Raw genomic sequence first — 27,372 nt, 5'->3', positions numbered from 1 at the left:
AGCGCGAGAGGGGGGGGGGGGGTTGTGTTTCTCACTGTCTGTCGTTGATAATAATAGTCCTGCAGTTCGCAGTTCATTCAAGCGCATCACGGTGATGACAGCTCTCTAGAGTAGAGAGGTGGCCTGTTACTGTTCCATGATTTTAATTCGGCGCTTCAGCTCACCTGGCAGAGCAGCGGTTCTGCGCTCCTGCGGTCCGTTGTTGACGAGTTCGAATCCCATCAAATCTTTTTTTTTAACGTGATTTTTTTTTTTACACGTGTATTCTTTACTGTACTGATACAATAGTGCATATTCAGAGAGAGATATAGGGAGAGGCAGCGTCGAGACGAAACTTGTGTCGAGTCTGCTTCTATGTGCAACAGAAACTCTGCAGCATCCTGACAGTTCTGTATACCCACGTCGCGCTAAAACATTAACTACTGTATGGCAGAGTGCGTGTGTGTATATGAGTTATGAATTATCTCTCGCAGTTCATTCAAGCGGACAGTGGAGTGGACTACGTGAACTACAGTATCAGCCACTGGCTGCTGTGTGACGAGTTTGGTGTTTTGGTCACCCGCGCTAAACACGGTGCTTTAGTTGACAGCGCATCGATGCGCTTTGTGAAGGAAAGATGACGTCGTCTCTCTCTCTCTCTCTCTCTCTCTCTCTCTCTCTCTCTCTCTCTCTCTCTCTCTCTCTCTCTCTCTCTCTCTCTCTCTCTCTCTCTCTCTCCTTCAAATGGGCTTTATTGACATGGGAAACATACGTTTACATTGTCAAAGCCAAACAAAACAACTATTTGCACAGCCATTTGAAATCTACAGTTACACATTGCTGTATTTAGTGAGGTAAATGAGTACAAGACATGTTTCACAGACACACACACACACACACACACATACACACACACATACACAGACAGACACAGACACACACACACACAGAAACACACAAACAAACGATCAAATTAAAAGCTGGATATAAATCTGCCACACGTGCTGTCAGTGAGTTTACTAAGTCAAGGATGTCTTACTTTCACACACGCGCGCACGCACACACACACACACACATTTACATTTACACATTTACATTTACATCTAGTCATTTAGCTAAAGCTTTTATCCAAAGCGACTTACAAGTTCTGTACGACAAGTCATCCCATGACCCACCTGGTCTTCCAGCAGACGTAGCTGAGCTGTGTGGCGTCACAGTTGTACAGGTGCCAGTGGACAACCTACCCACGGCACCAGTGGACCGTCTACCCACGGCACCAGTGGACAATCTACCCACTGCACCAGTGGACCATCTACCCACGGCATTCTTTCTTTCTTTCTTTCTTTCTTTCTTTCTTTCTTTCTTTCTTTCTTTCTTTCTTTCTTTCTTTCTTTCTTTCTTTCTTTCTTTCTTTCTTTCTTTCTTTCTTTCTTTCTCTCTCTCTCTCTCTCTCTCTCTCTCTCTCTCTCTCTCTCTCTCTCTCTCTCTCTCTCTCTCTCGCTCTCTATATATATATATATCTCTCTCCCTCTATCTCTCCCTCTCTCTCCCTCTCTCTATCTATATCTCCCTATCTCCCTCTCTCTCCCTCCATCTCTCCTCTGTATCTCCCTCTCTGAGACTACTCCCGGTCTGAGACTACTTCTGTGTGTGTGTAACCAAATGCATACCTACATGTATGACCTATATCTATCTAATACTTTTGGATATGAGCATTCTTTTCAATAAGTATGGAAGCCTGAACACAGAATGACACCAGTATCACTGACTACCACGGCAAGCCTATAGAAAATTATTCTATTTAATAATAATAATAATTATTATTATTATTATTATTATTATTATTATAAATGTCTCTCTCTCTGTTTCTTTCTTTCTTTCTTTCTTTCTTTCTTTCTTTCTTTCTTTCTTTCTTTCTTTCTTTCTTTCTTTCTTTCTTTCTTTCTTTCTTTCTTTCTTTCTTTCTTTCTCTCTTTCTATTATATTACTATTATATATCTATCTAAATATCTAAACCTCTGTCTATCTAGTGTGTGTATATGCATGGCATCAAATCAAAGTGTGTGTTGCCTGTATTGATCAGTCACACTATACCCCCATTCAGCTGTAATTGTTCCCTGCTGGGCCTTTGTTTCATGGTGTGAATTAGTCATTGAAATTAACATTGACATCACATTGAATTCTGGGAAGGAGTGTAGTTCCCTTATCATTAGCTGAATTCACTGAATTCTCTTCAGAGGCTCCTGCTGCAAATAGGTAATGACTGTACCAGAATGTTTGATAGGACATTGATTGAAAACTATCGTCTCAAATTTGACAATTGATGGCTTATTTTGAAGGTATGAATCTGTAATTTTATATTATGTAACAAAAAAAAGGGGAAATTCTCAGGAGGAGGAGCTATTTAGGTTAGACTCCTAAGGGTTAACAGAAAAATAAGTACACAACCACATTATTTCAACCTAATAAAACTATGTTTATTGTCATTGTTTTAAGAACACAAGTTGACTTGGTAATACTCACATTTTGAGTAAACATTTTTGCTTTTAACATGTGCAATGTTCAATGAAATAGAAAAATAAATAATAAAATGTGTTGATTAATCCCACTGGTCACAATGGTGACCGTAATAATGTTTTTGTTATAAGGCTCTGCAAATGTAGCAATGTATTTCCAGCTAAATTGAAATAATAAACAAATAAAGGGTCTCAATTAAATATGTGGTAGTAGCCAATTTTAAATCAGGGCAAAACGATAGTGGATTTAAAGTATGGGCTGAAAAGGGGTTAAGGAAAGTGCAAGACGTATACAGGGAGGAGGATGAAGTATTTATGTCCTTTGCGGAAATATCTACAAAATATGATATTCCGAAACATCACTTTTTTAAATATCTTCAGCTAAGGAGTTTTATATCATCTCAGAACCATTCATTGGATATACCGAACATTTCCATCTTAGAGGTAGCAGTCACTAGACACTGTTATGGTAAAGGTATAATTTCAATGCTATACGACTTATTTGTATCTGGTTCAGATGAATCATCTGAATCAAAACTGAATCAATGGAACGAAGACATAGAGGAGGAAATATCTTTAGAAGAATGGAGCGTGGCATGTAAAGAGGCACAGAGTCAGACAGTCAGTAGCAACCTAAAACTTATACAATATAAATGGCTGATGCGTACATATATAACTCCTGTTAAATTGCATAAGTTTAATGATAATATTCCAGATACTTGTATTAAGTGTAGTGAGGAAAGGGGGACACTGTTCCACTGCATATGGGAATGTGTGAAAGTGAAAACCTTCTGGCAAGATGTTATTGATCTGATCGATCAAATCTTATCAAAGAAGTTGCCATTGAATCCCAAGCTTTTTATTCTTGGTTTATATCCTACCACCCCACATCTACAACGCAAAGAGTTTAGATTTATAGATATGTGCATATTACAAGCAAAACGTGTAATAGCTCTTAATTGGAAAAATGTTGATGGACCAAGAATTGGTATGTGGATTAAAGAAATGGCTTCAAATATGTCAATGGAAAAGATGGTGTATATTGTTAGACGTAAACAAAACATTTTTGATAATGCCTGGGGACCATTTGTGTACTTCTTAAAGCATAATACAAATGTTGGGAACTTGCTTCAACAAGAACGGGATTAGGGGGAGTACTGTGGGACAACTCTTATTATTGTGTAAAAACGACAAGAAACACCCTTTACTTAATGTGTAAAACATTTTGGTTGTATTATTATTTATTTATGTTTATTTTTTATTTAAATCTGTATCCTTCCTATGTGAACCTGTTTTTGAAGTTAATTATTATTTTGTGTGGGGTGGGGTTAGGGGAGGGAGAACGGGGTGAAAATGTTTGCTGAATACTGCTCTGCTGATATACATGTTGTAATTTGCAAACTAAAACCCAATAAATATATTGTAAAAAAAAAAAAAAAAAAAATGTGGTAGTAAAAAGAACCTGTGGGAGGATTTCAACAAGATAAATGTGACAAAATATTTCACTATAATATTAATTCTTTTTTTTCCTTTATTTATTTTTTTTTATTTATTTTTTTTACTGCTGCCCCCTGTGCCTATGCAAATGCCCCCGCGTGCCTATGCAGGCACGCGTGCCTAGGGTTGCCTACCCCTGCTCTATACCCTCCCCAGACCAACAGAGGAGATATGTGATAGTCTACACCCTCCCCAGACCAACAGAGGAGATATGTGGTAGTCTACACCCTCCCCAGACCAACAGAGGAGGCATGTGGTAGTCTACACCCTCCCCAGACCAACAGAGGAGGCATGTGGTAGTCTACACCCTCCCCAGACCAACAGAGGAGGCATGTGGTAGTCTACACCCTCCCCAGACCAACAGAGGAGGCATGTGGTAGTCTACACCCTCCCCAGACCAACAGAGGAGGTGTGTGGTAGTCTACACCCTCCCCAGACCAACAGAGGAGGCATGTGGTAGTCTACACCCTCCCCAGACCAACAGAGGAGGCATGTGGTAGTCTACACCCTCCCCAGACAGACAGGATAGCGCAACAACCAGGACCATGACACACATGAGGAATTGGCATAACAACTAAATTGGGGAGAAAATGTGGGAAAAAGGAAACAAAAATCAGTTGTGTGTAATTTAGAGACAAAACAAAATAAATCCATGCACAATTTCCTTTTTTCCCCAGTGACTCTCTTAGTTACAAGATTGTGTATTTAAAATTATCACTTTGGTGCAACAAGACAAGGCTTTTGTTTTGGTCAAAATGAAAGGGGCTCTATATGATTTTTAAGTACATCTAAACGTAACCACTGTGAGTCCTTGTTATAATATAATGTTACATGTTCTTGACTTATTGTCATATGTTGGTGGTTTCCCTGACGATCCTTGCCAAATGCCCTCGTGTCTCTGACACCAAGGCCATCATCCCTCCCCCTTAATTGGCTGATATCAATCCCTTTCTCCTGAGCCTTTCAGCCACTGTGTAGTGTGATGTGTGCCTGGCCAGTGAATGGCAGCCATCGAGCCTGCAGAGGCAATTCCCCCTACAAATGTTTTTGAGTGTCTAGAAAAGTGCTTTATAAATGTAATGAACATTCATTCATGAGAATCTAATTTGCCCTTCCGGGACACTGAGATTAGGTGAGAACAGACATTGTGTTTCGGACTGAGATTGTGGAGAGGTTTGTTAACGCTGCTCTTTTCTCTCCAGAGGCTCTATCGGATCACAGTGGGCCTGTTATCATCCCCCACTCATTGGATATAAATGCATATAGAGCAGTAATGGTCTTATCTTGGTTACTGAGGCGAGTCCTTGGAGAATCTAAGGTTTCAGAGGGGGAGAGAGGGAGGGAGAGAGTGTTTACCACCAGCCGTTATTATAGCTACATATTCTTCACTCCCTCCCATTCTATTTTCCATTACTTTTCTCATCTCATACATCTCCTTTTCTTTCCTTATATCGTGTTCCATCGACCACCTCCCCCCTGGGGCCCTCCTCTCTGTGTTTGATCCTGCTGCTAACCCGTGGCTTGCTTTTCAATTCCTTTAAAAGGGCATTACTTTGCGGTCATGTCAATCACAATAGAGAACTTGAAGGATCGCTCCATGTATGGATTTCCACTGTATTTACGACACTTATAATATATATTAAGCCCCGTGGGGTCACATGCAAAAGCAAGGCAGGTTCAGAAGACCAGGGGGATTAGTGAGAAATGTGGCTATTACAGACATAAGCCATTTTGAGTATGCTGTATAGGCTATACAAAGGCCTTGGATAGGGAGTGTGAAATAAGATAAGATATTCCTTTATTGATCCCCTTGGGGAAATTTAGGCATCATAGCAGCATGGGGGAAGGGGGGGGGGGGGGGGTACAGATAGTAAAAACAACACAAGCAGTGTAAACAAATAGGTCAATATAATTTACTATCTAACTAGCTGAAAAATATATTCACAGTGTCACATAAGGTGCAGTATGCATAAGGTAGTGTTATAATTTACTATCTACTGAAATATACATTATTCACATCACAGTATCCACTGAAATATACATTATTCACAGTATCACAGTATCCATATAAGGTGGATATTGTCCTCCTTGGGTTCCTATTAGTCCCAGTTCAATGTCTGGCAGCAGTCGCTGCCCCCTGTTGTGGAGCCTGGAGGCCGCTAGTCGCTGCCCACTGTTGTGGAGCCTGGTGGCCGCTGGTATGAAGGACTGTCCGAGGCGGTTAGTTGAGTGTCGGGGGGGTATGTGGCTGAACGAGCTTCTCATCTTGACTAGCTCTTCGTTTAACCCTGGATTGGACATTGTATTCCAATCCAGGGTTAAACCTGTGCTTCTACAGCTATGTAATATAATATTTTTTTGGCTAAGTTGACTGAGGACTGCATCCTCACTAAAATCTTTGTTTGTTTTTAGTAGGAATGGCTCGATGCAATGTTTTTACGCAATCTTCTTTTTAGCTGCGACCATAGTTCATGAACATCCAAGAAACGTGGCTTGGTTGTGACACTACCACCCTTTGTGTTGACAAGTGTCAAAGTACTGCCCTTTAAAGGAATTGAAAAGCACCATTAAAAAATGCTGCTAAATGTTTTTTTCTGTGTGGAAAAAGCTTGAATAAATCAAAATAAGCAGCAATATTTCATAACATAAATGTTGTTAGCTTGTGGTTGTTTCAGTTTGATGTTGACATCATGTTGTGACCTCTTACCATTAACCCTCTTTTTCCCACCTCCCTCTTCTTCATCCTCCTCAGCCGTCTCCCTTTTCCAATGACTCTCCTTCTCATCGTCTGGTTTTGTCAGCCAACAGCGGATGGAAAACTTACAAAATAGATCTCAACATAGATATAAATATGACCTTTGTGTTTGTACTTTGTACTATTGATTTGTTTTATTTTAATCCCATTCCCCTAACCCTTCCAAGAATTAATTGAAATAATGAGATATTACTATATTAACCCTTTATTGTCTGCTTCCTCATCCTCCTGTCTCTCCTCCCTGGGTATGAAGCCCGGCAGCAGCTGTAGCAGCTGAAGTCAGGGGACATGTCTCAGTTGTACTACCGGCGGACGGACAACTCCTCGTACCGCGACCGCATCCCACTGAGGATCGTACGGGCTGAGTCCGAGCTGTCGCCCCTGGAGAAGGCCTACCTGGGAGCTGTGGAGAAAGGGGACTATGGCAGTGTCAAACAGGGCCTGGAGGTATGGATGCATGGTTGGATGGATGGATGGATGGATGGGTGGATGGATGGATGAGTGGGTGAGTCAGTGGATGGATGGATGGGTGGGTTGATGAGTTAGTGGATGGATGGATGGTTGGGTGGGTGGGTTGGTGAGTTAGTGGATGGATGGATGTACGGATGGATGGGTGGGTTGATGAGTTAGTGGATGGATGGGTGGGTTTATGGATGGATGGATGGATGGATGGATGAATGGGTGGATGGATGGATGGATGGGTAGATGGATGGATGGGTGGGTTGGTGAGTTAGTGGATGGATGGATGGGTAGATGGATGGATGGATGGATGGGTGGATGGATGGATGGGTATATGGATGGATGGGTGGGTTGGTGAGTTAGTGGATGGATGGATGGGTAGATGGGTGAGTGGATGGATGGATGGGTGGATGGATGGGTAGATGGATGGATGAGGTTCTGAGGTTGTAATCCAAATGGGTGACTTTGATTGTATTTAATTTTATTTGAATGATTATTACAATGGTTTGAGTTTGACTCTTTCTTACTCAAATCGATTGACCGAGCCCATGACACAAGGTATTACATCAAGTGACAGCTAAGTCTGAGTTGTATTCCAAAAATGTAAATCTGTTTCAGTTTGTAGCGTATTACAGACTCATACTGTACACAACAATGTACTCTCTTTGTTCTGAAGGGCCAGATTAACATTGAGAATCTACGTTTTATTGTTTTATATAACTTGTATATTATTTATATATATAAGCTATATCCCTTTAAGCATCCGTTTGAATCATAGCATTATTCGCTTTCCTCATTGGATAATGCCCTTGACGTTGGCGGCGCCAAGAACCGCGCCCCTGAGACAGGTTCTTTTTTTAAACTTTGGCCATTCCGCTGGCTCTTCTAGCGTTTATCGCTTTTTCTCTGGTCAAGTGTGACAGACAGAAACAGGTTGAATGGGGGTGTAGATGGGGGGAAGACACTCTGAGAAAGTTACGGCTTTGTCCGGGAATCGAACTTGCTACCCCAGATCCGTGACGAGCACGGTTGTCCCCGGCGCCGAAATAGCGTTCGAGGTACGCGGTGAGCTACTGGAGCTCCCCCCCTGAGACAGGTTCAAAGACGAGTCTGGACATGTTGGGACATGCCTGGGGCCAGCGCATTGATCCCAGACAAGCGCTTCGGCTGCGAACTAGAAAGCCCTCTAAGTATATATATCGTGGAGGGCGCAAACAGTAGTTGGTTCGTTCGTCAGTGTTTGGTGAAGTTCGTATCGGTTCGATCTAATGCAGTAACGTGAAGTTCATCCGGAGTAATGCAACAGCAGTAGCTGCACCTAGCGTATAGCATAGTCAAGTTCGACCTAACTTTATGTGAAGTAAAGAGTCGTCATTTAGTGTGAATCGTATTACAGCAGTTCGTTCGGTGTGCAGCATTAACTCTTTCAGTGCCACTCACGAGATTTCTCTGGTTTTTTTATAGGTGGTTGCGTGCCACTCACGAGATTTCTCAGATTTTTTTTATTTTATTTTTTTTTGCGATCAGAAAAATTATTGCATCACCCGAGCCTACCCGAGTATAGCCGAGCTGCGCCGGTGATCACTGTGGAAAAAAGCGCCCCCTGTCGTCTCCCAGATGACATAAGTGATTTTGGAATGGACTCAATGAAAATGAATGGGGAAAAAAATCCGGTACTCCACATTTTCCAGTTCACTGATCCAGCCGGGGTTACCACAGTTCATTCTGGAGCCTCAGATCCCCGCGGATCATGGAGATCTACAGTGTCGCGTTGGATCCATACACGTATCGATTTTTTCGAATGGTGATCAGGAATTGGAATATACCAGTTGGATACCATCTGATGTCAGGTAAGGACTCTATGTTATCAGTGGTAGGATAATCGGAGTAAGTTTGATGAAGTTATAAGCTGTTTTGTGAAATGTCTTCTTTCGGTTTCACTGTAAAAGTCTGTGAGGAAATCAATGGAGCGATTATCAGTGCGCGGCCGCAATGTGCTTGCGTGCACGTATAATATTGATCATCTAGCGTTTATTTGAAAACTATTCATAAAAAGGCCGACGAATATCAACGTTGTGGAATATTCCACTAAAAGACGATTTTCATAGAATGCTCCAGAATGAGCTGTTTTTTATATCAAAACAGGGGCTTTTCTAACTGCTCTGAAACGGAAAACGACGCGATAAAAAAACAATCTGCCTTCACAGCACTGACTGGAAAATAGTCTTTGATAATGCGATGGGCAGATTAGACACATAGCCATAATTTAAAACATAGATTAGGCGATATTAACGTTAACATTGGCGCCGATGGTGGCATTCAAGCGGTAAAACGGAAAACCAGGCGTGGCACTGAAAGAGTTAACAAGCAGTTCGTTCGTTTAGTAACTAGTGTGAACCTTAGCAAGTGTGTGTGGACTTAGTAATTAGTGCCAGCACACGAGGAGGGCCTAGTCGCAGAACTATTGGACATGTGCGCATTGGAACATACCGCGGCGATATTGTAGAACCATTATTGGTTGGATTATAGTGATTGTGGAACGTAGTACCGTGGAGAAGAGCATCGTTAATACCCACTGTCGTTTGGATTTAACTACCTTGAAGATCTTACCTCGGGCTAGCTTCGAGGACGAAGCTAGCTGGCTATCATCATTGCTATCGAGCATTGGATTACAGCTATTACCTTGCTACTGAGCACTTGGATTATAAAGACCGGATCCGTATGAGAACCCCTTTTCTTCAAGTGAACAGCCTGAGTATCCGTACCTTCTTCCTTCCTCTGGAGCTTACAACTCTGGGAGGATATCACCTGTCTCCAGCGGTACCCTCGTTTGCCCCCCTATATTGCCATCCCAAGCCAGGCGGCGTTTGGTCTAGTATACCTAGCTTAGGAATTATTCATTCCCACTGACTTTGCTACTCGCTGACTTTCTAATATCATTCGCCATAAAAGAGCGACCAAGTCATTCCCATTTGTATATTTGCTGCATAATAATAAATACTGTAAATGATATCTCCTTGTCACCGTGCCGTCTATTCTGAGTGTCTGCCATATTTAACTGTACTGTCTGGCAAGTAATAATAATAATATGTAGTAGTGGTTTAATCTATCACAATCTTTAATACAGTCAGGGTTTTGTAACCCCTCAGTTACAATTGGTCCTTCGAGCCGGAGGGTATCAGTAATCTTAATCATATTAATAGTAATATGGCCAGCGGCGGACACTCTCCAAACGGCTCTCCCAAACTAGTGCGCCCTAGGCGCCAACGTCAGCCCCCTCCACAATTGGAGGACTACGCTTTCGTTTTACCTCCTAGCTTATCTAAAAAGACGTTAAGCACGGATAAAACTAATAGTTTAAGCATGCCCAACCCTATCGACTTGTCGGCCCCACTAGTAGAGACCCCAGCGGGTTCAAACGAAACTGACTTAGCTCACAGGGGGGGACAAGCGGGACATGACGTGACTATGCCCAAAGACCACAGCGCCACCGAGATGGACCTCGGAGCGCCAGAGGATAAAGACAGCGCCACCGAGATGGACCTCGGAGCACAAGAGGATAAAGAGCGCGCACCCGAGATAGACCTCGGCGCGCGAAAAGAGAACAGGTCAACGCCAACTCCTGTCAACTCCAGATCACCCTCATCAGCGTCATCCCCAAGCGAGGCCGACCAGAGACTAGCGCAAGCCCTGATCGCCACGCTGACAGCTTCAACCGAAAGAGACCGCCTCCAGGGTGAGCGTGAACGTCTCCAGGCGCAACAAGAGAGTGAGCGTAACCGCCTACAGAGTGAGCGCGAACATTCTGCAGTGGAAAGAGAACGTCTCCAAGCGCAACAACAGAGCGAGCGCGAACACATCCGACTGGAAGAGAGTCGCCTCCAGGCTGACGCCGCGATGACCATCAGACTGGAAGAGAGGTGCCTCCAGGCTGAAGAAAACATCCAGCGAGACCGCGCCAACGCGCAACGCGATGCACAGCACGACGCCGCCAATGCACAGCGCGAGGCGGAGCGAGACCGTCTGCAGGCGCAAATGATGGAGCTAGCTCTCCAAAGGGTAACTCCCCACTCCTCCACCCGGAGCTCCCGGAGATCATCACGACACGGGTCGAGGGCACCTTCCCCTCCTCGACCAATCTACACGGGACCCAGCCAGCAGGAAGAACCTGCTTACGTCGCCGAGTCCCCTCCCCGACCAATCTACACGGGACCCAGCCAACGGGAAGAACCTGCCTACGTCGCCGAGAAACTAACCAAAAGACTTCAAGACCTAGCGGAGGACGAGGGAGGACATCAAGCCCCCACGCACAAACCCATCTCGGACCAGGAGGAACAGTACAGCCCCGACCTCAGCCCCGAGACGCTGCGTTACGAACCCCCGACCCAACCCAGGGGTGAGTTTAATCAACAGTCAGCACCGAGGCGCAGTACCTGGGGGCTCGGCCTCTGGTTCCCACCCAGCACTAACCCACGACCCCACGTACGGGGAGACTCGCCAAGGAGGCCTCTCCCCTTACGCGCATCGGTGTCACAGCCATCCATGGCATCTTACATTGGGACACCCACATTCCCAGACTTTACGCGTGAGGACAGAGCACAGTATACTGAACTACATATGTGTTTAGAGACTATTATGTCCGAAGTACAGGACGAGTCCTACAAATATGCCATCCTCCTCAAGCACCTTAAAGTACCCAGAGCGCACAACATAGCGCTGGCATATTCTAACTCAAGAACCCCCTACTCTGATGCCCTGGTGGCCCTCGACGCGCGTTATGGACGTACATGGGACTATGTAATTCAAGAGATACGGGAGATTGAACGCCTCCCCCCAGCTAAAGACAATAGAGCCCTGGATGACCTATCTATAAAAGTACAATCCCTGGTAGGGATGCTCGGGTCACAAGGAGAGAAGGGGATGCACGAGCTATACGCCAACTCAAACGTGGAGCGGATACTGGAGAAGCTCCCCCCAGCCCGTCAAGAGCGTTTTCGGCGGCAGAGAGACCACCGTGACCCCCACGGCCTAGAACAATCCCTCCTAGACCTTGCTGACTTCCTAGCCAGGGAGGTCAGCAGTCTACGAATAGACACATTCGCGTGGGGTGGCTCTAACCCTAAAGATGGACCGAGAAGGTTCAACGACAACCGCCGGTGCGTGACCGTGATGCACCAGGCCGAGGCTGTGTCACGGCAGACGAGCCACAACCCCCACGCCAAGGAGAAATGGAAGGCCGCCTGTCAGTACTGCGACAGTGAACACTGGCTGTCGCAGTGCGACGCCTTCCAAGAACTAACTACAGCCGAAATAGGTCAGTGGCTTAAGGATAAACGCTGCTGCTTCCGCTGGGCGCGCGGCCACATGGCAGCTGAGTGCCGCCTCAAGAAAAGGTGCGGCAAGTGTGACGGCGCCCACCTAGAAGTCCTGCACGAGAGCAATAAACGCCCACCAGGAAACCAAAGTAGGCCCATCACGGTTATGTACCAGGCCGAGTCGGTGTCACCACAGGCCAGCCTCAACCCCCCCGCCAAAGAGGAATGGAAGATCACCTGTTTTTACTGCCACGGCGGACACTGGCTGTCACAGTGCGACGACCACAAGACACTGACCCCCGCTGAAATGGATCAGCGGCTTAAGGCTAACACGCATGACTCCGCTTACTGCGAGTCACTGCGCAAGGTCCACAAGACAAGAGTAGCTCTACAAGGCAACTCACCGACAGAAGTGCTCCACATCGACCCCACGTATAGTGGGAGCCCCCGAGTGCTCATCAAGGTGGTCAGAGTGCTCCTGAGCTACGAGGACAAGGTCCTCGACACCTACGCCGTCCTCGACGACGGGTCAGAAAAGACTCTCCTCCTCGCTTCCGCCGCAACCCAGTTGGGCCTGCGGGGTACCGAGGAAACAATGACAATCCGTACCATTCATAGAGACTTAAAAACAATAAAGGGTGAAAACGTCTCATTCACTATAGCAGCGGTCGAGCAGCCCGAGAAGCGGTACAGCATCACCAAGGTGTTCACAGGCCACGACATAGGTCTGTCACGCTATTACTACCCCATCCCACAGCTGATGGAGAAGTACGCTCACCTACGCAGACTGCCTATACCGCTCATCGACGGCGCCACACCGACCCTACTCATCGGCTCCGACCACGCGGACCTCATTGTCCCAATCAAGGCGGCCCACATCGGACCCAAAGGATGCCCAGCCGCGGTTAAGACCCGACTGGGGTGGACGCTCCAGGGCCCCCTCTACGGACCTGCCAGCCAACCAACATCCACACGCTGCCTTTACACGAAGGTGAGTGACCAAGACACTACCCTCTTGCAGCACGGCGAGAGACTATGGACATTAGGCTCGCTGCCATTCAAGAACCAACGTAAACTAGTTCGCTCCAAGGAGGACAAGTACGCCATAGCTCTACTAGAGCAAAGGACTACGAGAGTCAAGGTCGACGGAGTGTTCCGACACGCAACCCCACTCTTGAAGCGGGCTAAGATGCCTGTGAGAGAACCGTGGGCTCAAGAAGAGGGAGTTCCGAACTCCACCCCCCTCAGCTACGCTCCAAGCGACGTAGCTGACCTCGAACCCATCACCCCAAACTACCTCTTGATGGGGCGGCCGGACACGGCCCCTCCTCAGACGGTGTACAGACAGGACGAGAGGAACGGACGGAGGATGTGGAGACACAACCAAGCACAGATCGACCAGTCTTGGGCCCGCTTCCTCCTAAGCTACCTACCATCCCTTCCAGCCAGTCAGAAGTGGGTAAAGGACAGGGACAACCTGAAGGTGGACACAGTCGTCATGATAATAGACCAGTCACTACCCCGAGCTACGTGGCCGGCCGGCCGCGTGAGCAGAGTGATTACTGGTGCCGATGGGAAGGTCAGAGCGGCAGAAGTCATAGTCCAAGGGCGGACTTACACCCGACCTGTGGCGAAGTTGATAGAGTTGCCGGAGATCCCTGACTCCCCTGATGACGACCATGACCCACTGACTTTGTAGATTGCCCTACTCCTCACAACAAGTATGGAGAAGTTGACTGGACCCTAATATTAATCTGTGCTCCCTTTACTAATTAGGTGCGGACTAATTAGGAGGCGGCTGTTCTGAAGGGCCAGATTAACATTGAGAATCTACGTTTTATTGTTTTATATAACTTGTATATTATTTATATATATAAGCTATATCCCTTTACGCCTCCGTTTGAATCATAGCATTATTCGCTTTCCTCATTGGATAATGCCCTTGACGTTGGCGGCGCCAAGAACCGCGCCCCTGAGACAGGTTCAAAGACGAGTCTGGACATGTTGGGACATGCCTGGGGCCAGCGCATTGATCCCAGACAAGAGCTTCGGCTGCGCACTAGAAAGCCCTCTAAGTATATATATCGTGGAGGGCGCAAACAGTAGTTGGTTCGTTCGTCAGTGTTCGGTGAAGTTCGTATCGGTTCGATCTAATGCAGTAACGTGAAGTTCGTCCGGAGTAATGCAACAGCAGTAGCTGCACCTAGCGTATAGCATAGTCAAGTTCGACCTAACTTAATGTGAAGTAAAGAGTCGTCATTTAGTGTGAATCGTATTACAGCAGTTCGTTCGGTGTGCAGCATTAACAAGCAGTTCATTCGTTTAGTAACTAGTGTGAACCTTAGCAAGTGTGTGTGGACTTAGTAATTAGTGCCAGCACACGAGGAGGGCCTAGTCGCAGAACTATTGGACATGTGCGCATTGGAACCTACCGCGGCGATATTGTAGAACCATTATTGGTTGGATTATAGTGATCGATTCTTGTACCGGATCTCCTCACTGGTAAACAAGAATACCCTGAAGACTCTAGCAGGAGCACTCATTCAAGGGTACTACGACTATGCTTGCACCTCATGGTACCAAAGCACCTCAAAGGCGCTAAAAACAAAATTACAAACATCTCAAAACAAACTGGTCAGACTACTGCTTGACCTTACTCCTAGAACCCACCTCACCCCTGCCCACTTTGACAACCTAGGATGGCTTAGAGTAGACGACAGAGTACAGCAACTTGCAATGGGCCTGGTCTACAAGATACACTACACGACCAAGGTACCCATGTACATGACAAAATACTTCCCAAAGGTCAGTGAATACCACGATCACAACACCAGAGGGAGCTCCACAAATCATGTTAAACCCAGATTCGGCTCAAACAAGGGACTAAACACGTTTCGCAATTATGCCACATCAATGTGGAACGCCCTACCCAAAGCTGTAAAGGAATGTGAATCACTACCCACTTTCAAAAACACTCTCAAAAAACACCTAAGGGAGACTGCAACTCGAAACTGGCCCCTGTAAATGTCCGAACACAACCCCCTCCAATGTACAGTAAATTACCAAGTATGGTCTTGTCAATAATCCAATGTACAGTGTTGTTTGTACAGTTGTACAGTGTCCCCCACCCACCCCTCCTACCCAACCCCCCCCCCCCCCCCACTCCTACCTACTCCTAAAGTTTTTCATTCATTCATTCATTCATTCATTCATTCATTCATTCATTCATTCATTCATTCATTCATTCATTCATTGTGGAACGTAGTACCGTGGAGAAGAGCATCGTTAATACCCACTGTTGTTTGGATTTAACTACCTTGAAGATCTTACCTCGGGCTAGCTTCGAGGACGAAGCTGGCTGGCTATCATCATTGCTATCGAGCATTGCATTACAGCTATTACCTTGCTACTGAGCACTTGGATTATAAAGACCGGATCCGTATGAGAACCCCTTTTCTTTAAGTGAACAGCCTGAGTATCCGTACCTTCTTCCTTCCTCTGGAGCTTACAACTCTGGGAGGATATCACCTGTCTCCAGCGGTACCCTCGTTTGCCCCCCTATATTGCCATCCCACGCCAGGCGGCGTTTGGTCTAGTATACCTAGCTTAGGAATTATTCATTCCCACTGACTTTGCTACTCGCTGACTTTCTAATATCATTCGCCATAAAAGAGCGACCAAGTCATTCCCATTTGTATATTTGCTGCATAATAATAAATACTGTAAATTATATCTCCTTGTCACCGTGCCGTCTATTCTGAGTGTCTGCCATATTTAACTGTACTGTCTGGCAAGTAATAATAATATGTAGTAGTGGTTTAATCTATCACAATCTTTAATACAGTCAGGGTTTTGTAACCCCTCAGTTACACTCTTACTATAACCACTGCATCTGAAAGTTGAGAGAGTGAACACTGACTGTCATCACACGTCTTCGCCAGGAGGCAGAGATCTACTTCAAGATCAACATCAACTGCATCGATCCTCTGGGCCGGACAGCTCTGCTGATCGCCATTGAAAATGAGAACCTGGAGATCATTGAGCTCCTGCTGAGCTTCAACGTCTACATCGGGGACGCGCTGCTGCACGCCATCCGCAAGGAGGTGGTGGGGGCCGTGGAGCTGCTGCTCAACCACAAGAAGCCCAGCGGGGGGATGCAGGTGAGGGGCTGGAATGATGAGGATGAGGATATGGTTTTTGTTTTTTCTGAGATGTTTCCGTTTGTTGTTTTATTGATATTTGTTGTTTTATTGATATTTGATTTCTTCTATATGTTTGTATATTTGTTATTGTTCTATATTTGTTTGTATGTCAGATTTTGATTTGTTTATTGTTCTATATTTGTTTGTATATTTTATTGGTATTTTATTGATATTTGTTTTATTTTATGTTGTTTTAGTGATTATTCTTGTTTGATTTTTATATGTTTGTATCCAGACCCCAGGAAGAATAATTGCTGCTGAGGCATGCAGTGACTAATGGGGATCTGAAATAAATAAATATGGGACACAGCCCCGAAGTTTAGCTTTGTCTGGGAGACAAGTCTAATTCTTAGAAACGTGATTTGTCTCCAGGTGGGTTAAGTCGAAGCTATTTTCAAATATCTTATAATAGAGGCCTTGCATGGAATGTTTGTGTAGTGGTCTCCGTAGTTCTGTGGGTAAAAACGTTGGAAAAGCACATTGCTGTTCCCCTCTGACTTGTTTACCGGATCCAGTAATGAGGCATCATGCATTTGTTGTTTGTTATGTCATAGCAGCCATTGGAATGTGTCTCCACATGCATCTCGAGTGACCACTTGTGATCGGATTTTGCTCTCCCGCTCAGTATGCAAATGAACACCTACAGGGTGCTGAGGACACGTGCAAACGAGATAATATAACAGAGCGCATGCAGTGTTTCCATTACAACTTACAATGTTACTTTGGAATCCATTTAATTTAGAGAGACTACACAATTTGGGAATGGAGGGGCATCACATTTAATAACTTGCTGGCCAGTTATGATTTTCATTATAATGATGCGTACTGTTGATTCCCTCTCTCTCTCTCTATCTCTCTCTTTCTCTCTCATCAACTACCTTCACATTTGAAATTAATAAGGAGGCGAGATGATCCACACACAGTGTCATTTAGACATGCATAACAGTATGGGGGCGGGCTGTGCTCGTTATTCTCCTTCATCTATCATTGTGGACATTAGCCGACACCTCGCCAGCATTCTGCATGCATTTAGCTGTTCCGTTATCCTTAATGACCCGAGATGTGAAACACAATGCAGATAATAAAACCACTCTCCAGGTGATACCAATACAGTCAGAATGATGAAGTGATAGCATTCAGTTAGTTAGATAGTAAATTATAAAACTACCTTATGCATACTGCACCTTATGTGATACTGTGGATACTGTGAATACTGTATATTTCAGTTAGTTAGATAGTCAATTATATTGACTTATTTGTTTACACTGCTTCTGTTGTTTTTACTACCTGTTTGCAGACATGGTTCCCGACGTCTAGTCAGCATCTGTACTAATGTCATGATAATCTGATGAAGTATCTTGTTAGTTATATTTACAATAGGGCATAGGGCATAGCTATTCATATGTTTAATAGTGTATTACATTGGGTTGGCTTATATTCCTTGAACATCTAATAGATGTAGACCTATAGATAAGAGATAATAGATCATAGCGGTGGGTGGCACGATGGCACAGTGGTTAGCACTGTTGCCTTACAGCAAGAAGGTCCTGGGTTCAAACCTCAGCAGGAGGCCTGGATGTCCTGGATGACAGTGTGGCCAACTGGGCAGTGGTTGCCAGGAGTAGTTATGTCACACAGCACAGGTGGATCAGACTTTAAGGAAGTACAGAGAAGCCCCTTCAGTGGAAGGATGTGAAATGGGAGCTCTGGTGACAAGTTCTGCACAAATTAGGGCTGACCCCTATTAGTCGAATAGTCGACTAATCGATAGAGAGGAGCCGTAGTCGACTGCCAACCTCTTAGTCGAATGCAAAAAAAAAAAAAAAAATTATAATATTTTAATTTAATTTTAATTTTTTTAATAATTTTTGTTATCATTCTTTCCAAAAGAAAAGAGGCCTAGAAGCGTGTCTAACGCTAATGGCACGCATACCAGAGGCTAACTGCCTAAGAAAATAGGCACAGAGGCACTGAAAGAGGATTTCACCCATCTAATGAACACACTAGACTAGACAAATATGAAGATGTATCCATCAGTGGACCAATTGCATGCTTTCGCAGAGGACAAGACTCCTTCAGACATTAAGCACCCCCACAGCCCAAATGGAATGATACAACAAAAAACAATAATAATGTATTTTTTTCAACAAAAACAAATTTCATAGTCGACTAATAGTCGACTATCGGCTATTTTCGCCCAATCAAAGTCGACTATCCAAATCCTTAGTCGGGGACAGCCCTAGCACAAATCATAATCTGTAGTCAAAGTCATGCCTCAGAGAGGAGTTAACTGTAGAACAAGCATGTGTTTGAGTGGAGGGGACCTTTAACTCTGTGAGGCCCTCGGTTGCAAAATTACAACATCACTTTTAGCTTTTAGCTATTTAAAACAAGTCTGTAAATTTGTATTTTTTATTTCTTAAACACATTTAAATAGTCAATGGGTCCTGTTGTTCAGCCTCACAATGCTATTGGATAGTAAAAAACCCTCTGGCTTCTGAAGTTGCTAATGCCTTTTTTATTTGTGCTTCACAGGGTAGGTTTATTTGCTGTTGTGTTCTTCCTATCGCCTCTCACTGCCATAGGCACACTGTTTCACTCACAGACACACTCGCATACGATCGCGTCTTACTTTTAATGAAAAGAGAGTCTGGTATAGGAGTGGTGCTGTTGTTGGCTCTGAAAAAGAGAAAATGAAGGGGAGAGAGGAGGAGAGAGATACAAAAGAATAGAGAGGAGAGAAAGAGCAAAAGAGAGGAAAGCAGATAGAAAGGCGTATTGAATTTGTTTGTCATGTGGATGTGGACAGGACAGAGATTCAGGGAGCATAAATGGCCAGTTCCTTCAGGCTGTGGCATCAATCAGCAGCCAGATATTCTCCTTACCCTAATGGCTCAGTAAGCAAGCGCTGCACTACTACCCGCCACACAGAAGGCTTGCGAGAATAGATCAGTCTGACGCTGCCAGAGCTTCTCAAGTGAGGCTCATTGCCTATTCCAAAAGGCTGTCTGGGAGAAATAGCGTATCATCTACTGCCGCTCTCTGCTCCTAAGCCAGAGATTTTGAGGGCGGCCAGACGTTGGTTGAATGTATTATGCTTTCTATTTTGAAAATTGTCCAAATGACTATGTTTTTATAATAGGCTTATGGCTACGAATTGTGGTGGGACAGATTACATTGGAGGAATATCAGGGGAACACAGGCCATGTAGCTCTGACGGTTCCTTATATAAAGAGATTTTTCTGGTTATTTTGTGCTCTGATATATATATTTTTTTCTTTCTCCCCAATCCTTACGTGGAGTGTTTTCTACGTGGAGTGATTTCTAATCTTGTATCACTGCTCACTTCTCTTCACTGTCTCCAACTGTGAGATAAGCAAAGCCTTCTCCTTCAAGGAGGGATTCCAGTTCACAAAGCTACAGTGTTAAAGTTACAGTAAGCAAAATGCTTTTCATAATAATAATAATAATAATAATAATAATAATAATAATAATAATAATAATACATCAGACTTATATAGTGCTTTTCTGGGTACCCAAAGACGCTTTACATGGTGGGGTTATATAAACCATATTTAAAATATTTGGGCTGTGCCAGCAGTTTAGGTGGGGAAAGCCATGACGTTCAGACCCTGCCCGACAATAAGCCCAACTGTAATGCAACATTTGAAGCCCGAGCCCGAATCAAAACCCGAAATGTTACATTCCAAGCCTGACTGATTGATATAAGATATCAGAAATAGTGCTGAAAGACACAGCAGCATGGGCTAAACTGGCTTAATTAATTTTGTATTTACAATACACATACGCTAAATGGTACACACAAGCAGGGCGGGACATGCTGCAATTGCACAAAGCTTTGCGCCTCTCCCTGCCGTCTGCAGCTGGCTAATCTTGAGTTTCTGACCCCCCAGTAAGCTAACCATGGATACAAAAATAAAAGAATAAAAGTCTTGGAGGAAAATAGACAGATTAATTAGCTTTTACTACTAACAATGAATTTCACAGACTTGCAGGAGATCAGGACGCGTCTATACTTTCCACAACAAATTTGTGTTTGCGGGTTCCCGTTTTGCGCTCTGATTGGCCACTGACCTACGCTAGTACGCCCCCCTCGCTATGAGCGTAGCAGGACGCTGAAATGCAAATGCGTATCACAGTACTGCCTCCAAGAACAGCTGTTTCCGCGTGACTTTATGTTAGGGTGACCATATTTTGATTTCCAAAAAAGAGGACATGCTGGCCCCAGCCTCGAGATACTTAATGATACTTTGCACAATCGAAGCGGGCATGGCCATCTGAATACTGTCTATCTGTATGTCATGTATGTCATATGTTATGATGAATTGAAAATGTGGGACCCTGATGTAAACAAGACGAAAGTCTTTCTCTGGTCTGCATCCCCTTAACAATTGTGTGTATTGAGCCGTACTGTATTGTACCCATTCTGCAATCTGTTAATAAAGTTTTCAATCAATCAATCAATCAAGGGGGTAGGAATACATACGTTTACACTTCATTCTATACTCCTGCTTGTTTGTTTTTTAATCTGTTTATTACTTGTTTTTTATTATTATTCATTTTCAATTTCAAAGAGGCACGGATTTTGGCGATTCAGATGGCATTCAAACGATAACAAATAACGCTTTAATTCGGTAATTAATATGTTCTGCGAAAAATGCAGTCCCGAGCCTTTTGATGCTCGCAAAGGGCCGTGAAACTGAAACTGAAACTGAAAAACAATGAAACCCCGGACATTTCCATGAATTTATAAACCCCCCCCCCGGACGCCCCGGACAGGGCGTGAAAAGAGGACATGTCCGGGCAAAAGAGGACGTTTGGTCACCCTACTTTATGTGCGCTAAAGTTCTGGTAAGTTTAAAGTGCTTAGAAATGCCGGTAAAAATGTCTTGGATACTTATTTTTTTTCTGTAACGTTAATTAATTTATCCACTCTGGTTGATAAGATAAGATATTCCTTTATTGATCCCCTTGGGGTAATTCAGGCATCATAGCAGCATGGGGGGGGGGGGTACACAGGTGAAAACAACACAAGCAGTGTAAACAATAGATTTAAGTCAATAGAATTGTCTAACCAACTGAAATATACAGTATTCACAGTATCACAGTATTCACATAAGATGCAGTATGCATAAGGTGGTGTTATTGTCCTTTTTGGGACACCAGAGTGGATAGATTATTTAACGTTACGAAAAGAAAAAAAAGTAAGCAAGAGATTTGAACCAGGGACCATGGCCCCGTTCCCCGTACCTGGATAACTGAGTTAGCCGGATAATTTCCAGTCAAGTCTGACTTAAGCCGGACCTTCCCATTCCCCGACGCTCGATTGTCTAAATCACCATGACAACAGATCAAAAAGTTTGAGCCTGGTCGGGAGCAGGGTTAACTTCAGTTAGCCGGATGAACCATGGCCACGCCCCCGCAAAGAAATGACAGCTCGCTTCCTGAAATGATTCTCACAGTCTAGGATCTGCATTATACCATTCTGAATTACGTTTCTGTGCTTCGTTTTCCTAGAGGGGGCTTTTGAAATGTATAATAAATAGAACTAAATGCTGATAATAAATCATATTGAGCCTATAGATTTACTTTGTCCTAAATAAAATAATGCACGTCATATACGGCGCTCGGAGTCGTGATACACGCTGCATGTGGTTATTTTAATAACGGCGCATTGCAAATGTGAATCCCGCTGGGATATTTTTAATGAATCGGCCGTTTGGCTCTGATTAGTTTCATATATTCTCCCCTGTAGATTTGCTTAACGGAGCGCCCGGGATTGTGTTTCATTCAAGCATAAAATTGAAGTGTCTATGCAATTGTGGTTTTTGTGTGATATTGTAACTGGGATTAAAATGTCTGATGAGATGCGCTGTTTGACGGATTTGAGAAATTGAATGAGCCGTTGACGTCACATTAATGCATTTGAGAATAAAGAGATAAAACTTCATTCAAAAGAAAAGATATTCTAAACACGGGTCTTTCGTCTATTAATGGATAAACGATGAATTTATCCCGTCTGGCACAGTGGCGCAGCGGTAGTGCTCAATCCTGTCAACCGGGCGACCGGTGTTCGAAACCCCGCGTTTCCAATATAATTTTTTGGAATATAATATTAATGATTATACGCAAAAGTAGCCTAGTTTTAAGTTAAAATATTATAAATCTACATGCATTGAGGATGTCATTCTTTATATAGCTCTCAACGTGCACCAAATTGAATTATTCCTACATTGCAAAAAGAAGGAAAAGACTAGGATTCGAACCCGGGCCGTCTGCGTGAAAGTCAAAAGCAGAAACCGTTACACCACAGTGCAGATAAGTAAAACTTCCACCATACATCAATCAATGGGTAAGAGAGCCGTATCCTTATTCTGTATAACAGTTTAACTAATTATTTTCGCTAGCAAGATCTCATTTGATTATTCAATCCATAAACCTACTGCCAGCAGGCAAGTTTAAAGAAATATAATCTGATTGATTGAGGTAATGAGGGACTTAAAATTAGCCTATAGATAACGCATTTAACTTGTCGGCGAGGCGATTGAGCCGTACTGCAATCTGTTAATAAAGTTTTAAATCAATTAATCAATCAATGCCGTTAGAAAATCAGGATCTCTGCTATCGATACGTGCTGGCTTTTCAACTGAAGCGGCCGCGCGCACTTATCCTGGGTCTCAAGTCTGGTTCGAGTTAACGAGACTGAATCCACCTTCGAGGAACAGGAAAATCCCGGCTTCAAACATCGGGTTAACTGAATCTGGATAATGGGACTCTTGATCGACTTAGTTGAACCAGGTACGGGGAATAGGGCCATGGTCTACAGGCATGGCACTAACCAGTTGAGCTATATAAGCTGTCATGAATTGTTAGTGACTAATCCATCATTTACACTTTTCAAGTGCCAATTGCGGTCGTCGTCCATTATTTGGCATTAATAAATCAGATATCATGCGTGTGTGCTTTTGTGTGTGCGCTCTCGTGCTGACTCGTTAAGCCTTTCCCTACACATATTAATTTCTGGAGCATTTCTTTATCCACTCTGGCGTGATGGTGTATTGTACTCGCAAATCGCTTCCTGTTGAATGAATCGGTTGAGTGCAGCGCCGACTCTCTACTTACGAGGGGGGCGTACTAGCGTAGGTCAGTGGCCAATCAGAGCGCAAAACGGGAACCCGGAAACACGAATTTGTTGTGGAAAGTATAGACGCGATCAGGACAGCTGATTAACCGTTCATGCCAATTGGCAAAAAAGGGGACATAACTTCTAAACAGGTTAATGTAACATGGACACACTTTGTGGAAAGCTTGATCATGGGGCAAGGACACAGATACTGTACACACGCATAGTAACTGAATTACAAAAAGTAGGTAAAAACACCTAAACAATAAAATTGTGATTACTTGTTGGATTAATGTTAATCTTTATTTTCCCAGAGCTGGTGACGGACGTAGCTAGGGAGTTCCATGTCTCGGTCCCTTGCCGTCTCGGACATGTACACAGCGCTCCTATTGGCTGGTCATAACTGTGCATTCTTTTCTCATTATGACAGTAGCAAAACAAAACATTTATTTTCACAATTGAGAGCACAATTATTTTGTATATCTCAACAACAACCCTAGAAATATGACAGGTACGAACCAAGAGTGGAGGCTTGAAGAACAGGGGGAAAAATTCTAATAATAATTTGATGACCAAACATAACAGGTGCAGATCTCCACTGACCCCCCCATTCAGCAGACGCTAAAGTTGCATTCTTAATCAATATGTTGTTGATGGAGGGCCTCAGTCTCAATATGAGTAACGCACAAGAAGTAATAAACATTTCATGGAAGAGTGGGCGACCGTTTCATTCCAATTTCTCACGACTCTACATCTCCCAGGAACACTGTTCTCCCCTGCTACGTGCCTGTGCAGTGGCCAGGGATGCTTGATGTTCCTCCTCCGCCCACTGACTACATTTACTGATTAGATCACCCGCCTCTGTGAGATGTGGACCCTTACATGCGGTTCCAATGTTGCAGTTGTTTCATTGTTGGTCTGGGATGAATTTAGATTGGATTTAGATTATGCCAGAGTAATATCAAGTTTAAATGTATTCATTAGCATGGATACAGTTAATATAGGTCTTTGAGGATAAGCAAGCCGCTATTTTGTACGTGCATGTCACGGGCGCAGAGTCAAGGACTGTCGCTGCAATTATCTTTTTTGTGTGACATCACGACAGAAGTCCAAATGGCTTGTCTAACCGGTACAAGATTTATTTCACGTCACAAATAGATCAATACAGTCCGTATTAAGTGATGTTGCATTTCTTTTTCATATGTAGCCAAGAGTAAAGACCCTAACCCTATCAAAACAGCAGTCAAAGTGTATATTTTATTATTATTATTGCATAGGCTACCCAAAGTAATTTGCGATTTATTATACTTTATACTTATAGCACATGCATCTCTTTTGAAAGGTAATATTCTGAAGTTTCTTACACAATAAGGAGAAACCACTTGTATAATGAAATAGAGTAACAGAGGTTTGAACACACTGAAATAAAAGTTTTTTGTACTCACATTTCTGTTTCCTGGTTGCCAGATGCCTGTTTTTAAGTTCCAGCTGAAAGGTAGGAGCTGGAAAACATAACAGTTCCATAGCCTGAAGTCTTATGTAGTACAGGTCCAAAGTGTATAACAATCCCACGAAAAAGGTGTTTGTAATGTGTGTACCAGCATTCATTCGGCATGATTATCCAAAATGGCCGTCCACTGCCATTCATTTCGAGGCTCTAGTCTTTCCCCCGCTTCTTATACCTCTTTCTCGTTGCAATCAGCCCCCGCATGGGATATCCCTGGCTCCAAAATTTCCTTGGCTACAAAGTTGGTCAATAATCTTCGCCATCAGAGGTTACTGGTCCATTCAGGACCGTTCACAACCGGATGTGGTCACTTGTCTGAATGGCTTGTCAAATGAGGCTCGTCGGATGTTTCATCTTGTAACTCGAGACTGAAAGTAGGCAATATGTCAAGAGTGGTGTCGTTCGAACAGCGGGAAGTTAACTTTCCAACATTGTATTGAATGATCGGGAGAAACGCAGCCCGGAGCCGGCAGACGAATGTGAGGGTGCGCGACGACCCGCATTGGAATATTGCTCCACTTCTACAAGGACCATTTGCATATTCTTGGTATCTAGGGACATCTATGGACCTCAGTGAATGTATTCCCAGTGTCATAAATATTGTGTCTATTACTAGGCTTGCTTAAATTGTGATGAAACAAAGGAGAATATGAATTATGATTTTTCTTTGCATATTTGACAGTGAATAACACCATGCTAATAATGACCAAACATTAAATCTCGTTCCGTACATTCTCGATATCATGTGTACAAAAAATCTAAGGAAATGAATAAAGGGAAGATGATTAAACAGAAGGTTCTGTAGATACAGTACTGAATTCTCCCATCCGGACCAATGCAATTTGAAATATTATTATAGAATATAGAATAGCAGGCTTATAAATTACCTTATTATAGCCAATTGGCACATTTATATATATACATATATTATCTTTAAAATGGCCGAGTTCAATTTGGATTTAGTATCACCAGGCGTGCATAAGAACAGATAATGAAATCTACTGTACTTTTTTATTTTGACCAGGGTGCAACCATTTTTAAACTAATTTCAGATCTAATTGTTGCTGCATGCTAACAATAGGGAAGAGAAACGAACTGTGTTTCAATATTTGTCAATAACGTTACGTTTTGAAGTATACAGTATTATCCCGAATAATAAGAGTTATTAAAAAAATGCATACAGAACTATGAACCTTGAACCCCATAGATCCTTTCAGGAAGTGTAGTTTTGAAAAATGCCAATGCAGATCCAGAGCTATCAAAATAACTACAATTCCCATGATTCAAGGTTTTCCAAGGTTTTCTCTTGCGAAATAAACAGACCATTTCGAAAAGGAAAATCTATCTAATAACACTTTAACCTATTCCTAAACTAACGTATTGATGATAATATACATTATAAATGCTGTTGTGACATAAACGGTTATGATGTTTATACTTGAATACGTTTGACAAAAAAACGATACTTTTGTAGAACAGTCTGGGGATATCGATTTATGACATGATGTAATTTGCGGTCCACCGACGGACCGCACGGGCGGAAGAGGTTAAGTGTTATTAGCGAAATATCAGCTTCTCCGCACATTGCACCAGAAACCGGAGGATTTAGACGCGAGGACATGATGCCGCCATGAAATCGTTGTAGTCCTAAGAAAGAGGACACCCAGGGATTTCGATGGACGTAGACATTTCATAAAACTACACTACCTAGCTCACACCAGCCGCAGTCAAAGCTGCAGCTTCTTGATGTGAAAAAAAATATTGATGTGGAAATCGTGATTATATCTCACGGGTCAAACAAACCTCAACATTATTGCTATAAAATACACACATATTGTTTCTTTACCTTTCCGTGAATGTCTAGAAAAAAACATGTCGTAATCCGGTAAAAAATTGGGGAGCTATGGACATTATACAAAAGTAACTATACTTACAGTAGATTTCATTCACAGTCATTGCTGCCCTGTAACAGCCGCCTGGTGGTACTTAATCCAGATA

General features: G+C 43.5%; 1 protein-coding gene across 1 annotated transcript in view; it reads left to right on the top strand.

Annotated features, from left to right (window-relative positions):
* The window catches only part of LOC311233446 (short transient receptor potential channel 4-like), a gene marked incomplete at its 3' end in the record, with an annotated part of 190,065 nt that overhangs the window by 52,248 nt on the left and 110,445 nt on the right, over window positions 1-27,372 (top strand). Inside the window, exons 2-3 of the mRNA XM_084320413.1 lie at window positions 7,001-7,194; window positions 16,463-16,681. Coding sequence (XP_084176539.1) covers window positions 7,036-7,194; window positions 16,463-16,681 — 378 coding nt within the window. The 5' untranslated portion in view covers window positions 7,001-7,035. The remainder of the gene's footprint in view (window positions 1-7,000; window positions 7,195-16,462; window positions 16,682-27,372) is intronic.

This window comes from Notolepis coatsorum, assembly GCF_963971535.1.
Source record: "Notolepis coatsorum genome assembly, chromosome: 8".
In the NCBI taxonomy this organism is placed as follows: Eukaryota; Metazoa; Chordata; class Actinopteri; order Aulopiformes; family Paralepididae; genus Notolepis; species Notolepis coatsorum.
This window is presented reverse-complemented; position numbering and strand designations above follow the sequence as displayed.